The sequence below is a fragment of the Molothrus aeneus genome, chromosome 4 (assembly GCF_037042795.1).
Source record: "Molothrus aeneus isolate 106 chromosome 4, BPBGC_Maene_1.0, whole genome shotgun sequence".
Taxonomy (NCBI): Eukaryota; Metazoa; Chordata; class Aves; order Passeriformes; family Icteridae; genus Molothrus; species Molothrus aeneus.
In genome coordinates, this window is record NC_089649.1 from 4,189,171 (window position 1) to 4,206,945 (window position 17,775).

General features: G+C 50.7%; 1 protein-coding gene across 1 annotated transcript; it reads right to left on the bottom strand.

Annotated features, from left to right (window-relative positions):
* Positions 1 to 4,383: 4,383 nt before the first annotated feature.
* Positions 4,384 to 13,219, bottom strand: NOCT (nocturnin). The gene is made up of 3 exons (XM_066548912.1): positions 12,973 to 13,219; positions 7,323 to 7,592; positions 4,384 to 6,499 (listed from the first exon to the last, which is right to left on the bottom strand). Exons 1-3 carry the CDS (start codon positions 13,151 to 13,153, stop codon positions 5,664 to 5,666), a joined length of 1,287 nt encoding a protein of 428 aa, XP_066405009.1. The 5' UTR covers positions 13,154 to 13,219; the 3' UTR covers positions 4,384 to 5,663.
* Positions 13,220 to 17,775: the final 4,556 nt, after the last annotated feature.

Below are 17,775 nucleotides of genomic sequence, written 5' to 3' on the forward strand. Positions count from 1 at the left end.
GAAGCCTGAATCATCATCCAAGTACTTGATGCCTGGAGGAGCAGTTTTAACAGCTGTCTGCAGCTGAGGTCTTGTGTAATGCTGAGGGACACCAGAATCCAGTACTTCACATGCTGAGAAGCAGGTTACTTGCAGAGTCCTAGCAGCAAGGCCCCTTCTTCCCTTCAGCTGGAAAGAAAAGTGGAAATAGCTCCACACAGCCAGGCCAGCACTGGGGGGGGCTATGAAAGGCTTCTGAAAAAAAAACTGTTCTTGTTCATCCTCTTGAGCAGGCAAGTGGAGTTTAAGAACAAAAGGAAGCTGAAGCCGATAAAAAAGCATGTGTAAGGCAGCAGTCCAAAGAATCAAAAGTTCTTAGATGTGAACTGTGTTTCTGGCATGGGGTAGAGGACCAAGACCCCTTCACACAAGGACATGGAGAGAGAAGATGCCTTTTTTCCAAGAAAGGTAGGAAACGGAAGTAGGGGAAGCTGGGCAATCACTGGATTCACTGACAGTCTGAGAGGCACTCATGTTCTGAGTAAAGGGAAATGGAGCCGTGGAAAGAGAGGCAGGTGGTACAAATCTGAGCTAAAAGATGAGAGGAACCAGTGTTTTTAAAGCTGCTGTTTTAAGTCCAGTCTGTAAGAAACCCTGTTCTAGATGGCTGTTACTTGATGGTATCTCAGAGCATGAGGTATCGATGTCGAGCGTTTGTAATTAAGACCAACACCTAATTTAGATCCAGTGGAAGTCAAATGGGGACAAACTGTCTTCCTGGAATTAGATAAGGATCTCCAGCTGATGACCTCCTTGTAATGCCAGGACTTCCTTATGTAATGGCAAAAAGGAGAGGCCTGAAGGCCGCAGCTGCCCTGCTGGTGGGGTGGCCAGCTCTGAGGCGCTGCCGTGACGGCGCTTGGGCTCTCTCCCCTGGCCAGCAGCGAGTGGCACATGGCCCTGGCTGCCAGGGCATACCCGCCTGGAGGTCCTGCAGGGCTGTGAGAGCCTCACTCTCTGTGAGCATGGGCTGTAGCTGACATGGAAAGGGCACCTACCCTCATGCTGTAAATATCAATGTTTTCACTGGTGGTGTTGGAGGACGTGACCTCGGGATGAGGGAGCTTTGGTCGGGCTTGTGACATCTGAAATGGATGAAAGGAACACCAGAATATTGAAATGGTTAGTTGAGTATCTGGCTATACTCCCAGGCTTTTGAAATCCCATTGAAGAACCTGTTGTTTTGTACATGGGTGAAAGCAGGATTCCCTTTTACATCTGAATCTGGTGGTTCATGTAGGGGCCAGGCTTAACTCATCCTTGGCAAGCAGCAACTCGTGGATGTGTGGGTAGAATGAAACTTGTGTGAAGTGAGTATGCTTTATACAGAAGGCATTGAGACATACGCAGACTTGGTACCGCTGATCTTGCAGATAAGAACTATTTTTATTTTTCAAACCCACTATTTTAAATTATAGAATGAAAAGAGTGATGTTGTGTAATCCAGAGGGGGGAAAAACACCTCAGCTGTAAGTTGCAACTCAGAATAAAGGTCTGAGTATCAAAAATGAGCGAAGTTGAAAGGGAAATCCCACTGTAGAGACAACTGGCTTTGTTAGCTCTCTCTCTTGCGTATCTTTCCCAGGGCAGGGGCCTGGGCCTTGGCACAGCTCTGGGGAGAGAGTGCTGAAAGGAAGGCTGAGCTCTTGGGATCCTCTGCTAATTGATTTCGTCAACTTTAGGGCTTTGGAGAGCTACATCTGAGGAGATCAGGCATGAGTGAGCCAGGGGCAGTCAGAAGTTGAGGAGAAAATGGAGAGTGCTTGAAGCCTCAAGCTGGTACTCAGCACGGCATGTGCAGCAGGGAACTCGGCTCCGTGTGAGGATTGCTGCTGCCAGAACAAGGTGAGTGCAGTTCTGCCTTGCAGAGACAGTTCAAATAGCAGGTGTTAAGCTCATTAGGAGGATCCAAATGACACTATGTGTTTGGGATCTAATTGTTCTCCAGGAAAGGTAGTGTTTTAATAAGCTTGAAACAGCTCCTGCCTCTCAGCAAATTAAACAAGTGGGTCATTTCTTCCTGCAGCTTGCTTGAGAGTGAGGGAGAAGTGTCACTGCTAAAGCACAGGCAGCCTTTATTCAAGATGAAAGCAAGGGATCTGTGGAGCCTTTTTTTAGCCTTGGTGTGTTTATAAGGCATACATTCACAAGGAGAGCTTGGAAGACATTTTTTATTGTTAGGAGTCTTACTGCTACACAGGAAAAAAAAAATCCTTTCTGCTGCCTCTGAAAAATATTTAGTGTACTGATATTTATAGCTGGCAGAAGTATTTCAGTGCTACAGGCTTGTCTCTGGCTGCATAAAACAAAGCAAAAGCAATAATCCATTTAAGTTTTTCAAAAGAGTGCCAAATAGATTATGGCATGTACTGGAATAAAAGGGTGAAACTGCCTGGGAACTTAGCAGTTAATTTCTGCAGCCTATCCACCTTTTTATTAAAATCTAGCAGAAAGGGTTCAACATTGCACTGTGGCAGGGGTTTTCTGAGAGGACAGTATTGCCTTGAGATGGGAAAAGTCTCCAGCCTTTTCAGTTATTCCACCCCCCCTTGCCTTCAAAATTACCCTTTAAGGAGTTGAAGCAGTGAACATGTACTGTAACATGTCCAGGATGGAAGAAGAATCCCAGCCCTTTCCACTTGAGAAGAGGTTCTGCAGTGATGGCACTATCACACAAATCATGCTCTTTCTCAACAGCTGATTTCTTGGTTAGGAGAATTAAGCAAGGGATGCAAGCAAGGGTATAAATCAACATGTCTTAAGAATCCTAGGGACCATGTACTCCAGTGTGAGAGTGGCAGTGGGAGTTGTGCAGCTGAGAGCAGCTCCTGCTGCTCAAAAGCCTCGCACAGTGGGGTCTGTGGCTCTGCGCCCTGGCCGTGGGGAAGGTGCCACACTGAGGGACACCTTGGCTGGCCTGAGGAAACTGAAGCTGCTTATACAGAAGGGAAATGAAATCATGGAGTCATTTCATTTTTGGTGGCAGTGGTGGGGTTTTTTGATTATGGTTTGGTTTGTTTTTAAATACAGACCTGATCTTTGCTCTCAAGTCAGGGCTTTCTGCCACAAGTAGAGTTTGTTCCAGAGCAATGCAACTGCCAAAAGGAGTCTGGATGGAAGCTCCAGCTTCTGGTGTGAGTTTTTTGTGGTAGATGAGTAAGGATTAGACCTACTAAAGATACCATCTTACAGTGCTTATTGTGATGTTGATTTTGGAAGTGTTTAGCTGCAGATGACTACAGATGTTAACTAACAAGCAGTTGTATAATTTCTCCTCCCTGCAAGACCATTTGAGGCAAGGTCCTAAGAGAAAATACTTGTCAAGGAGAAGCTGTGCATGTCACCCCCTCTGCTCAATTGAGGGCAGCCAGCACCATGAAGAGGAAGCTGTCAGTGTCCAGTTGGTATGAAACACAGCAGCAAGGCTCAAAGATCTCTTGTCTTGTGGGGCATGGGCAGTGCTGCAGCTCTTGCCCAAAATCTCCCCCAAAAGTGCCACCCTTCTGATTTCCTGTGACACAATTTGCTCTTGGTGAAATTCTAGCCCAAGGCGGTGCTGGCACGTTGCGTGTGCCTGGTAACAGTATTCACCAAGGCCATTGTCTCTTGGGTTGTAAAATCCTTTCTTTTGGGAAAAGTCAAATCCACATGGATCCCAGGCTGGCCAAAGCAGCCTCTGCTGGGAAGCAGACCATTGCACTCATCCTGCAAGGGTCAGGAACACGTGCAGAGTGTGTTACAGCTGCACAGCAGCACTTCATTTGTTTGTCTGATGAGGAGTGTGTTTGTGTGGGAGTTTGGGACTGGCAGTCACCAGGCTCTGTATTTCCCTTCTCAGCAATGCAAGTATGGTAATTTATGGGCTGTGCAAAGCTCACACCTGTGGTGCTTCTTCTCTTCACATGAGCTTTTAGGAGAAAGTGGCAGATAGAGCTGCATCTTGTAAGGGGCCAGCCTTCCCAGGCAGATTGAGCAGCCCTCAGGGAGGCATTCTTGCACCTCACTTTGCAGGTTTGTAGCTCCACACAACAGCTGGAGAGGGGGATATTTACAGTAATGCAGTGTAGGTTTCCTCTCTAACTAGAGGAGTGAGCAGCTTAACAGCTAAGCACAACTCCCTTCCTTTCAGACTTGTGAAATTTGGACATCCCAAGCTGGAGAAAGAGTGTGTGCTGTGAAGGCAAAGCAGCCATGCCACTCTGAGACTAGGGCTAGGGGTGGGAGAAAGGAGGCTTGGCAGAGGAAGCACCAGCACCAAGCTGAAGCTCAGACTAGCAGAGACAGCTCACCTCCATGGCAGCAGGATCTCGGGACAGCCAAGTGACAAAGACAGCAGCCAAGACATAACTTTTTTCCAAAGGGTTTTATTAATAAACACCTGGAACATTTAAGAGTTACTATGCACCCTACCTCACATGGAAATACTGCTTTATTTGCCCTGCCAGATCGTCCTCAACTATCTATATGTCAGCACAACTCCCAACTGTTGTCCCTCTTCCCCCCTCTCTTCCTATGCTATTTTCTGGCATAATGGCATGTCTACAACAACCCAGATGTGCAATTCCTATGTCACCAGCGAGCAATCACAGGAGTTACTGGACTAACACACCTCTGCTGTAGCCCAGATGCTCTGCCAGAGTTTCTCTGGGTCACAGCAAGAGGCTCCTGGACACTGTCACTCCACACTTTCCAATCAGATGCAGGATCACCAACTTCTCTCAATAAATAAATTTTATCTTTTAACAGGTTCCAGTGTAGCTTTAGATTCTGAAGATAAATAAAAGAAAATCTTTCAATATTAAGACTGGCCTTTTACCAAAACAGCAAGATGGACAAGACTACAAATTTAAACCATTTAGAAAAGTAATGCTCAGAGGAAGAAACAGTCCCTGGTTAGCTGTGTCCTCGAGAGGGAAGCACAGAAGAGATGAAGGTACAGTCACTGTCCAGCCTGCAGGCTGTATGTGTGTGACAGATACATGCACGTTGTTCTGGAAAAGTGAGGGTATTACTCTAGGTCATGGTCAGCCTCTCTTTCCTCACCTGCTCTTACTGGAGGGGTCCTTCCTCACACTTCCAATGGATTTGTCGTCTCAGGTCATGGGAAAGCGACAAGACCACACTATTATGAGCTTAGCTTTTTGTCTAAACTGCATTAAACAGAAAAAGATTTAAGGTAATCTCACTGGGTAGTTGAACCTCACTCCCTTTGGTACTTGCAGAAGCTTAACATGAAATAAATAAAATCAGCCAGCATGCTGTCAGGGCAAGATGTTTTACAAACACAAGTGTTTTGATTTAAATACTAAGGCCTCCACATTCATTAGAGGATTAAATCCTTAAAACAGGGGGCTTAGTGAAAGAATAAAGCTATTTGCCTTCTAGTTTTCAAACCCTGAAGCAGCAAGAAGAGCATGATGAGAACACTGGCTTCCTTCTTCCTCCTTGGAAGGCTGCACATTAATGAGGGCTGAACAGCAAGTGTAACTCCAAACAAGTGCCTGAAATAATGGTTAGTCAACAGCATTTCCTCATCTTTCAACAGCATCTAGCTTCAAAGGTTTTCTCTACAATACAAGGCTGGAGAGTTCAGACACTGCAGTGCCGGGTGGCATTCCAGGACATTACAGCAGTCTGTCAGGGTCCTGATTAAAACTGAAGTCACACACAAGGGACAGGTGATCGGAAGGGTAGTTGAAGGAGGGCAGCCTGTTGGGCCCGATTTGCTCCTCAGTCAGCAAGCCCAGGGCTGAGTTCACGTTCAAGGCATGCTGGGAATACCAGATGTAATCCAGCGTGTGCCGGCACTCTCCGGAGGGCCGGATCTTCCACGTGGTGTAGGGGGGCTCCGTCTGTCCGTCGGGGCTCAGCAGCTTGTAGGCGCTGTTTAAATTGAGGCTGGAGTTGGAGAACTCCCTGTACACCTCCTCGGTCGGCTCCGCGTTGAAGTCTCCGCAGACAATCAGGGGGATCTTGGCTCCCTGGGTGATGTTCTTCAGGTTCTGGAGGAGGTCGCAGCCCTGAGCAGAGCGGAACCTCTCCCAGCCCGTGCGGGCCTTCAGGTGGGTGACGGCGATACAGAAGAGCCTGCCGGTCTCGTGGCACTTGAGCGTCTGGGCGATGGCCACCTGGTTGGTCTTGAGCTTCATGGCGGTCAGGCGGATGTTGGCGCTGCTGACGAGCTGGAAGCGCTCCTTGAGGAAGAAGATGGCGCAGCCGTCGGGCCCGTTGTTGTGCTCCACGTCCAGGCACGGCGACCACGGCTTGGGGAAGAAGGTGCACTGGTAGCCCAGGCGGCTGAGGAGCGGCTCGAAGGTGTCGAAGTAGTGGTCGACCTCCTGAAGGCACAAGATGTCGGGCTTGTACGCAAGGATTTCCTCCAGGATGAGGCACTTCCTCTCCTCCCATTTCAGAGCTTCCATGGGGCACTGGACAAAGTTGTCCTTGCCTTCCCCGAGAGCTGGAATTAGCAGGGAGGGTAAACAAAAAACCCGAAAGTTACTGACAGCTCAAACAGCCTGCCATCCTCCAGGTTTTATCAGCTTACATGCTGGTGGCTTTAAGAGTACCAGATTTGCCAGCAGGTGTGAGAACCCCATCTCAAGTCACTGGAGTCACTCCAAAAAAATTAAGTTCCTTTTACAGATAAAAGCTATATTAAGACATACTCCCCATCTGCCCACTACACAAGGGCAAGTACTTCCACGTGTGGCTGCTGCAGCATAAGCCAAAATAAAATGAAGTGGCTTAAAAGAGACTGCAGAAGGTTAAGGCAGTCCCCATGAGGGAAATTTCCCACACCAAAAGATTTTAAGGTGAGGCTGCTGCAGTTGTCAACCCACAGCCTTGATTCAAAACTGGCAGTTAAAATTCTTTTTAAGCATTAAGACTATCTGCAGCAGATCTGAATTTATGGATAGCTCACCAATAAGGTAATCAGAAACTGAAGAGAAAGGTCACAAATAAAACTTAGGAAAAACATGCGTTTTCTCTGGGGTTAACAACCATCTAAAACTGATGGGTCACAGCTTTTAGAATACAATATGTTCAGGTAAGACAGGAATTTGGGGCTCCCTTGGGCATCAGAGTTGCAAGGAGAGACCTTTTTTTTCCTTTCCTGTGGGACAGAAGGAAAGCCACTATTCCAAGTGCTCAAAGTACTACCCCCTGGCCCTCAGTCAGTTGTGTCTCATGTGGTTCACTCCTCTCCCTTTGCTCTGCCAGGGTTTTCATTGCTGCATTTGATCTCAAGCTCGTACCTTGAGCTCACAAGCATCTCCTACCTTGGGCGAGGATGTTCCACTGCATGACCCGGATGGGGCGGTGGTTACTGCCGGCATTTTTCTTCAGGTTCACAAAGTTCCTCTGGAACCGGGGTGGCCGCTTCTGCAGAACAATCTGACATTCCTCCAGCAAATCCTTGGGGTCTATAGGATCCAGCTGTGCTGAGTCCAGCTGCTCCAGGCACTCCTGGTGCTGGGACACGGCACCACTGCTCAGTGTCTTGGCAAGCACGCTGTAGAGCCGGCTGGTGCTGTTTCCCATGGAACACACTGCAAGGGAAAAACTGCTGTTAGAGATGGCCCAGCACAGCTCTCCTCATCACCTGGCTACCTTGCTGCAGTGCCAGCCATGGTGGTTTGTGCAGCAGCCCGTTCCTGAGTCTGAGAGAAAGTAAGGAGAGGGTCAGTCCTGTGCAGTCTCGTGTTCTGCCTGTCATCGGGGGCTGCAGCCTGCAAACAGCCTGGCCTAAGGCATCATGCTGCTGTCTTCTAAGGCAACAAAGAAGCCTTTCAACCTGAATAGCAGGGCTAAGATTAACTCTGCATATATTGTAGGAAACACAGTAGAGCACACTTTTCCCCTGTTCACAGAGGAGAGAGCCCAGCAGGTGCACAAATGCTGCCTGCTCCTTATTTCACGTGCAGCATTTGCTTCTGAAGGAGAGGGCACCCTGTGTCCATATGGGATGCCTCCAGGCTGCAGACTCCAGTTAACCTGACCAACCCTCAGGTTAGTATTTAACAGGAATCTCTGATCAGTGTCATTTAACCCCAAAGCAGTAATGTTGTCATGACCATGAAGCAGCCAGATGCTCCTGCTGGCTTAGACCTCCTCAGGATGTGGAGTGGAGAAGGTGGTGCCTCCCAGCTCCACATCCCTGCGTTCACTCCCCCCACCCTCCTTTCTCCCTTTATCTCCTCACTCTTGTGTGCTGTGCCCCAGCTCAGCAGAGGTTTTCAGCCCTCCCTGTTGCTCTGGCCACCTCACCCAGAGGAGCTGCACACAGGCTGCTGTCTGCAGCTCTCCCTGCTCATGCAGCTGGCCCTCACCCAGCCCCATGTCTCCTACAGGGAGGCCTCCCCATCCCACACGGGCCGACAGCTGCCACAGGATGGGGATGCACACGTGTCCCTGCTCTGTTTTGGCCCATGCACGTTTTGTGGTATTGCTACACCGTGTGTGCAAGAGCTCTCCAGCCCTGTCTCAGGGAGGGAGGGCTTTGCTCCTTCCAACACAGGCAGGAAGGGCAGTGCTTGCACCACAGCAACTTGCATAAGAGGCAATGCTGACTGAGCTTTGTTGTTGTCTCAACTTATTTACTCTGAATGCCTTTTGCAAAGGGAATCTTAAGCAAAAGAACTTCAGTGTTGCACTGCTGTTGGCCCACAGTGGTTTTCATGTAGGTTTATTTGTACATTTGAGTACCTTAAAAAAGAAAGAGGATGAAATTGTCATCTTGTGATCACATCTTGCAGGAGATTTGGCACGCTACCCAACACACCTGCATGCTCAGACTGAACTACAGCACTACCAATTTTAAGATCTGGTGACAGACACACAGTAATGACAGGCTAGAGGGCCAGGCAGTAAGATGGACACCCTTATAGTTCAATAAACACACTCAGGAGGAAAAGAAAGACTCTCCAGTATAAATCCCACATCCTTCTATTTAGGAAAATGGATACTTTTAAAAGATACTAAAAACTACTTGCTTTAATGTGTGTTTTGTATGTGTAAGCCCATGGAACAGTTCCAAGAAAGTTGTGAAATGGGAATTTAGATTAGATATAGGATTTTTCTCCTCATCTCTGTCCTTTTAGTTAAAGTAATAGGAGTTCCTCAAACTGAGATGTGATTTTGAGCTCACACACACATCTTTCCACAGAAGCTATGTGTAGTGTTTCTGTTTCTGCAGCCTTTCTCAGTTTACAGAGAAATTTACTTCTTCTCAAGAAGCCAAGTACTGCTGAAGTAGTAGAAGTGCCCTTCAATAGTGAGGGGAAACACAAAATCCCCAAGCAGGATCCTGACACAGCTGTGAAGGCAGTGGGAGCAGGGATAAAAGCCCGCTCTGAGCTGGATACAGAAGGGTGCAGTTTACACACAAGCAGGGCTGCCAGGCAGCCATGCAGAAACCCAAAGAAATCAGCAGAGCTTTTAACAGCTGCTCCACAGGAGGCACTCACCTGTTCTTAGGAGAGGCACAGCCCCCGGCTAAGTGCTGCCAGTGGAGATAAGCACAGTGCTCTCTGCTACATCAGGGCTGCGGCAGCAGCTGAGGGCAGTCCTGCCATGCCGTGGGTCAGGAGCACGGCTCAGGTGGGGCTCTCCAAAGGAATAATAATAATAATAATAATAAAACAACCCTCCAAGAAGCCATTAGCCAGCTCTTAGGCTGCCTGTGGCTTGACCTGAGTCAGAGGGATGATGCTGAAAGGCACAAGGTAGGTGCAACACAGCTGGAGTCAAAGGCAAAGCCCTGAGCAGCTTACAGCTGTTACAGCAGGATCAAGGCTAAGCTCAGCCTCCACCTGCCAAGCTGCAAACAAAGCCAACAGAGTATTGTCTAAATCCCATCATCCCTGGGATTGTGGTGTATCCAGCTCTTTATGGGGTGTAAGGCGTAGCCCAGCCCGTACTATGGCCCAGAACTGATCTGACAGCTCTTAAAGTCAGTCATGACTCAGGAAGGAAAAAGAGCTTCAGTCTTCTTTTGAGGGCCCAGAGGTGATTGTGTGAAAGAGGGTCTAGACTGTAAATTAAGCACTTTCTATAGCAGAGGTGGCCTTTGAGTCATGGAAAAATGCATGTATTGTACTTGAATATCTGTGTAGAGGCTTTGCCCCAGGAGGTTCTGGTTGTCCTTGATGGGCTGCAGCTGCCATGTCCTTCATTGGGCTGCAGCTGTGACCAATGAAGAGAACTGGGATAAAAGGGGGTGGGTTGGCCAGTCTGGGAGAGCCTTGGAGGAGCCTGAACTGAGAGGGATTGACATACAGAAGAAGGAGTCTGTGCTGTGAAGATCTGTAGCCATGAGAATACACAGAGGAGGTATGGACTCAAGAAATCTGGTAACAGCAGTATGGGACTCTATAAATAGAACAACAACAACTTTCAGTCCTGGCATAGGTGGCTTGAACGTTCTTGGCTGAAGCAGGGGGCTCCGTGGGAAGATGCCAGTTTAAGGTGACTGCTTATCTGCACAAGCTCTTTGTACCCAAAGTGCTGGAATCACGACAACACAGACTGAGGTGTTCTGCAGAACAGGGGCCAGACCAACAACCCCAACCTGAAAACGCCAAACACAGAATCCAGTTCTTGTTATTTCTGCAATACTGAACCATGTCCACAGCAGTCCACCTACAATACAAGGTCACCACTCTGAAATCTGCAAGTGAAGTGACCTGTAACTTGCTGGGACAACGTGTGCTGCCAGTGTTGTGGCACCGTGGTGCTGGTGGGGGCAGAGGCAGACCTGTGCAGATAAGCAGTCATCTTAGGCTGGCATCTTCCCAAGGAGCCCCTGCTTCAGCCAAGAACTTTGAAGCCACCTATACGAGGACTGAGAGTGCCTAATTTACAGTCTGGATCCTCTTTCACGCAATTATCTCTGGGCCCTCAAAAGAAGACTGAAACTCTTTTTCCTTCCTGAGAAGGAAGCAGACTTCTGAGCTTGCACTGTAGCGGTGGATAGCCAACATGAAAGTGATTCTCTTGGTGTTCTGTAACAGGGAGCACCAACTCAGCCATTACTATGCAAGGTGCTTAAATCAAAAAGTTGCTTCTCCTCAGCAAGGGTGGTACCTCAGCACAGTAAGGGTGAGGGAAGAATGCAAACTGAGACTTAAATGTAAGAACAGGGTGTAAGGTTGGCAGGCTTCTTGCTCCATCGAGCACAGAAGAGAGAACAACTAGGATCTCGGGCAATGAGCCATCGGGTACTTTATTTCAGAGCTGAGGGCTGCAGAAGGGTATTGGCCCTGACCTTTTGGCTAAGGCGAACAACATTCCCATTTCCTTTCCTTTCAGGTCATACCTCCCAGCACCGCCTTGAGGCAGAAGCCCTACCCTGTCCACCACAAGGCTTCCCCTGCCAGGGGAATGACTCCACACACCTGCAGTCTGGAGTTGCATCAGCCTCCACGGCCCTAGAGCTGGCAGCAGCTACAAATGCCCTCCTTGGAACCCCAGTTCCAGGAACAACTTGACAGGCGCCATCCCCGTGTGACAGAATCTACGCTACCAAGGTATCATGCTACATCTACAGCCTTGTCTGGGACAGCAATGAGAGCTCACCAGAAGCTGCCTGTTCTCAACAGGCAACATCAGAAAGAAGAGTGAACCTCAAATCCTGCCTCCAGTAATATCGGGAATCAGTACTTGGCACAAGCTCTGGAAACCTTTATCTTTGTGAATGCTTTATTAACCATGAACTCGATTCTGCCAGCTCTCAGATGTATATGCTCCTCTTCCCTGTACTGCCATGAAGCTTCGATCCTGCCAGATGGCATCCTGGCCTAGCATCAGCAGGACAAACAGAAGCACCCTGCCCTAGCCTGGCTTTTACACTCGTCCTGCAACAGGGAATGAACTCTCTTCACCCCAGCCCTAGCTGCAGGCAGTAGGCCAAAGAGAATCTCCTGCATGCCAGATGTGTAATACGGCCTCAGACATATTGCCCAGAGAAGCTGTGGCTCTGCTATCGCTGGAAGTGTCCAAGCCCAGCCTGGATAGAGCTTTAAGCAACCGAGTCTAGTGAGAGGTGTCCCTGCGCATTGAGGGAGGGCTGGAACCAGGAGACCTTTAAGCTCTCTTCCAATCCAAGCCATTCAATGATAAGGAGTCGGGCTTATCGCCCTGCCCACGGCAACAGTGGAGAAGCTGTCAGCAGGAATGGCTCCGGACGGGCACTCTGAGCCACGGCCAGAGCCAACAGAGGCGCCTTAGGGCTGGATCCGAGCTCAGGGGGGCGGTGGGTGCACACACCGAGGTGGGGTCCGCACAGGCACCCGAGGGCATTGGGGCACTTTCCAGCTCTCATGTAGGGGAATGAAGAACGGGCTGTAATTATTTAACAGTCCAGGCAAATAGGGACGCGATGGCTGCTGCTGCCTGCCAGAGGGTAACCTGGGCTGCTCCCACACGCTGCCTTGAGCGAAAAGTGAGCCTTGAGTGAGTCAAGCTCATCCTACACCAAGTGCAGCTCAAGAGGGCAGCTCAGCGAGCCGAGAGCCGGCTCCTGACAGCGGCACACGGACCCTGACCGTCTGGCTCACAGACAGGCCAGCGCAGCGACACCGGGCTGCCTCCCGCACCCAGCCCAGGTGCGGGCACAGGGTGCTCCATCCCTCACACGGAGGGCACCGAGCCAGAAACGCCCGAAGCTCCGGCGGGCTCTCCGGCAGTGCCCGCTGCGATGCCGCGGGATGCTGCCCGCTCTCACCGGCTGGGCGAGCGCCACGGCCGCTGCCCTAGAGCCCAAGGGCCGGTCCAGTCCCGGAGAGGCGGCTGGCGAGGGGACAAGGGACACGCTGGCGCGGGCAGCGCAGCCCAGATGCCGCTCCGACAACACCGGCCCGGCACCAGCCTCCGGCTGTGACCCCGCGCGGTTCCCGGGGCGGCGGCGCCCCCTCCTCGGCCCATACCCACCTGTGCGGGGCGGCGTCCCCGGGGCGGGCGGGCCGCCCGCTGCTGCCCGCGGGGCGGCGGGGCCGGGGGGCGGCGGCTGGCAGCGGGACCGCGGCAGGCGGGAGGCCGAGGCGGCGGCGGCGGGAGCGCAGCAGAGGGCGGGCAGGGCCGAGCAGAGGCAGCGCGCGGAGCTCTGGTACATGCTCCCGGCGGGACGGAGCGGCACCGGCAGGGATCGGGCGGGACCAGGAGCGCGGCAGCTCCCGTGTCCGCCCCGCGGCCGCGCTTATACAGGCGGTGGCGCCCCGCGCGGCGCGTACCTCGGGCTCTACCACCCTCACCCGCGGGGGGGAGTGACAAGGTACGACCAAACCCTCCCGGCGCCGCCGCCCGCACATCGAGCCCGTTTTCCGCAAAGACCAGCGAGCCCGCTTTCCGCAAAGACCGTCCCGCGGTCCCGCTGCCGCTGGCGAGGACGCTGCGGTAGGAAGGACGCGCTCCGTGGCCGTTCCCGCCTCCCCTACCCCGCCGTGGAGTGGTCTGGCCCGGGGGAGGTTTCCCGCCGCTGATGTCAGCAAGGAGCGCTCTCTGCTCCCACAGACGTCACGGCTCGGGGGCCGCCCGGCTCCACCCGGCCCGGCGCTGGGGGTGCAGCGGGGCTCGGCAGCCGCGGGGCTCCCAGCACAGCCGGGCGGGTCCTGCAGCGCTGGGGCTGTAATGTCCTCTACTGGGATGGCTCGCTCAGACCCGAGCATCCCCCTCCCCAGGCCCGCGTGGAGAGCGGGACACTCGCTCAGCACGGCACCCCACCCTGTGGGAGCCCGTGAGGCGCTGGGCTGCTGGGGATATCGGGGAATCGCCCCCGGTAAAGGGGGGTCTGGGCCCCAAAGCTGGGAGCTGGGGGCGGGTGCTCTCGTTTGTTGTATCCCCCGCTTCCCGTGGCCTCTTTGCTCCAGCGCCCTGTGTCAGGCCAGAGGGGCCAAGGGCAGCCCCGAATTCCTGTGCTGGAATTAGGGCAGTGCCCGCAGCTAGTCTGAACGGGCTTCCTGCTGAAAACGGGACCTTTTTTTTTTTTTCCCTAAAAATACTTGATTTTTTATGTGTTCGATAAACTACCGAGGGGGCCAGGGGGAGGCAGATGCCTTCTGTGAGGGATGCTGCTGCTGCAGGAACCAGGACAAACTGGCAGCATGGTATTACACCTGGGTCTGCTTGAGCGCCCCTGGCTCATCCCTCTTTTTCTCAGGCTTTCTCTTGACAGAAAGATGGAATTAGGGCACAGCAGCTGATCCCTGTGTTCCCTGTGTTTTGGTGTTCCAGTGCCTGCTGTCAAAGTTTTTTTTTCCAGTTTGCTGCCTACTGGGCTTAGGGTGGTTATAGCCATCCTCCGGAGACAAGAGAGAACAGTAGAATCATTTAGGTGGGCAAAAATCTCCAGGGTCATCGGGGTGGAAGGTTTTGTTTGGGTGCTGGGGGTCTTCTCTTGGTGGGCTCTCAAGCCCCAGCAGCCCCTGCACCAATGTTCAACAGGATGGGGGACACTGGGAACAAGGGGCCCTGGAGAGGCTAAGGACACTTGTACTGTCACAGTAACCAGAGGGAGCCAACAACCCCCTCTGCAAGTGCCAGGCAGTTCAGGAACTGAGTGAATGGAAAAGGATGGTGAAAGCAGTGAGATTGCTCTGGAATGGTCTATCTCGGAAGAGTTGCCTCTGTTCAGCAGCATGGCAGGCTGAGCTCCACTGATGAGGACAAGTCAGGTTTTGGAGAGGATCTTAGCTCTGTTCTCGATGCTTTCAGGATGCATTACCTGCAGGCTGCCTGTGTGTGTGACATGTGACCTCGTTCTAAGCTGCAAGTGAAGGGGATTTCACAACCTTCCTGAGCTTCCAGAAAACTCTTGTCTGTTTTGGTGTTGGGCACATACGTAGGCACGCCTCTGGGGACAGGGGAAAGGCAGGTCTGACCTTTCCAGGGACTAAATTGGCCTCCAGGGCTGGAAGCAAATGCAAGATGCCATCAGGAAGATGGGACTTTTCTTTTCCCCTGCCATGTCATAAGCTCTCTGACTTTCTAGGTGCTTATCTTTCCTAAGCATAGAGCTGATCCTGCTTTCCCCAGTGCAGGAAGTGCCTCTTGGCCTGGGCAACACTAGTTGATCCCTGTCATTGTTCTAGCAATCTTTTCATCTTGCAGGCTGTTTTGCATGGGCCTGGTCTTTGTTTTCCCCTATAAAAAATAAACATTATTCTTTCACATCATGTCTTCTAAATCTTTTCTTATTGCTGTCTCCTCGAGCCTCTCCTTGCCCCAGCTCTTCCCCACTGTCTCCTGCATACAGCCCACCACAAATTTGCTCATCTTTCTTTGTGTTACTCTCCATTCCAGCCACATTTGTCACTGTCAGGTTGTTCTTTGTGACAATTTGCAACGAACTTTCCTTCCCCTTTGAAGGCAGGTGCATTGTTTGTCTTTTAACACCTGGTACCACTCCTCTTGCCTAGATTTTGGAAGGGCTTGTTAGGGGTTCAGAGACAACTTGGGATAATATCCAGAGTCTTCTGGGATGGTAGAGTTAGCTTTTCTTTCTGCCCATCCTCTACCTGGTTTGCTTCCTTGTTCAGACTTTTCTGTCTCACTTCTAGAGCTGGATTTGATCCCTTGTACCATTTTGATGGTTTGAACCTTCTTGGCTCTGACTGATTGCATCCCAGTTTCATCCCTGGAGGCTTGTGCTAATTCTCTTATTCTCATCTGTAATTTTATCTGTTTGTCTTTGTTACTCATTTCCTTTTTGGTTATTGAAGGAAAGATTGTGATATCATGGATTGTGATAGTCTCACAAGTTCTCTGCTGCTGATGTTTTTGTCTCAATGCTACTTTTCTCTTCAAAAACATCTGTAGAGCAGCTGCAGTTTCAAAGGTGGGTCCTGGATCTTGGTGCTTAAACTTACACCTGGCTGTATGTAGGCTCATGTAGCCCTCCCTAAGCAAAATGCTGTAATGTAAATGCTTTCCAACAAACTAAAAACCCCAAGAAAGATAATTAAACAGCAGGTAGGTAATTAGTACCCCACTAACTTGTCCAGTTTTGTTTTCTGCAAAGTGAAGTAGCCTGGTCTCGGCAGACAATGCTGGGAGCACGGGGGAGAAGCAGCTGGAGAACCTGGGAAGGAAAAGGCTGGAGCCTGGCTTTCTCTGCTTTCAAGCATGTGGAACATTCCTTGTAGATCTCTCAGCTCTGATTCATATCCTTTCCACTTCATTAAATATGTAAAGGAGAGACAGAGGCTTGCCTGCTGTGCAGGACTGGGAGCCCTGGTTCCTTGCAGGGCTCTGCACCTGACTGGGCTTGTCTGCTCTCAAGTCTGGGCACTCTTAAAGGGTTTATTTCCATGCTTGTTGTGCATGAACCTCTGTAACCAGCTTTTCTTCCCCTGTTCAGATGACCAGATACCTCTGGAAGGAAAGAGTGGTTGGCGATCCAAGGAATCCATGAACTGTCCCAATGGCCCTGCCATTTCTGGCAGGATGGGGCAAAGAGAATCCCTGACAATGGTGGCCAAGGGGATAGGGGGCCTGGGTTTTGCTGCTGATAGATTGGAGACTTGGTGACAGGTAAGCTGCTGGCTTTGTGTCCTGTTCAGGGGATGAGGCAGCTGGGCCCATCTCTGAGCTCCAAATCCTCAGCTTTGTTCTGCTCTCCTGCACCATGGAAAAAACCTTGGGTTTTCCACAGAGATGGCTGCTCATCCTCCTCATCTCCTGTTCCAGCTGATTTCTTGGAGCTGCTCACTGCCTAGCAAGCTTAGTCCTTAAGTAACTAATGAATGGCAGTGCAGTTTGTTTGTTATTAATTTGATTTTTCTAGTTGGGTTTTGGCCAAATCACCTCTTCATGTGATCTCCAAGGAGGAAGGACAGAAGGTTTTCTGCTTCCTGCTGTACTGCATGTGTTTTTCTCTGCTCTCTTGAGTATTGACTTTCCTTAGCCAATTAGTGTGCCCATGCTTGCATGACAATGAAAAAGGCATTTGTAAAAGAAAAGAAGTCCCAGATGAAGCTGCTTTCAACACACACCGGCTCTGTTCCCAAGACGGGGAATAGTGGTGATTCACCTCCAAAATGTGACTCACTGATGGCTTGGCATTCCTTGGGGGTGACTCAAAAGCCCTGCTAGCCTTCTATGGGAAACAGAATCCTTTTGGAAATACACAGAAGATAGGATTAATTTTAGGTGCACGCAACTCAGTGAAAAGTTCCTTGAGGAACTGATCTCAGCTGTCCCATGTGCATCTGCCTGATGTTTGCACAAGCTGAGATCAGTGAGCAAATGGAGAGGAAGGGTCGTGGTGAAAGGATGCCTAGACTGTGAGAAATGCTTTTTTCTTAGTTTTTTTGACCTGATCTTACCCTGGACATGCTGACGTTTCAAACATCCTGCCCAGGCTGTTAATCCTTTTCCAATGCTGTGATAATCTCAGGACCATCAGGCTGCTGTTACTTACTAAAAAATATGCCTTTGACTGAAGTTTTTCCGGCATATAATAAAAGCAATGATTTCCTCCAACTCCCCTTCCCTGGGATTAGTAATGATCTGAGGATAATGATCCTTCCACCTCCTCAGTCACTTCATCCCAGGCGCTCATGCCTGTGTCAGGAAGCATTTGTGCTGTGTTTGGTACTGCTGCTCTAACTGCCGATGTTTCCAGCTTGGAAAAGCATGCCCTGAAGCTGCCATTCCTGGGGAGATGGACAGCAATCCCTGCAGTGTCACAGGGGAGTGACAGGAGAAAGCCTGTGGCAGCGAGATTCTGCTCAGCAC

Bases quoted from the DNA above. Each gene is read 5' to 3' on its own strand.
- NOCT (XM_066548912.1), bottom strand. From the start codon at position 13,153: ATGTACCAGAGCTCCGCGCGCTGCCTCTGCTCGGCCCTGCCCGCCCTC. The intron at 7,593-12,972 runs GTGGGTATGGGC...TTTCCCTTGCAG, and splicing joins GGGGACGCCGCCCCGCACAG to TGTGTTCCATGGGAAACAGC. The intron at 6,500-7,322 runs GTAGGAGATGCT...TGCTAATTCCAG, and splicing joins GTGGAACATCCTCGCCCAAG to CTCTCGGGGAAGGCAAGGAC.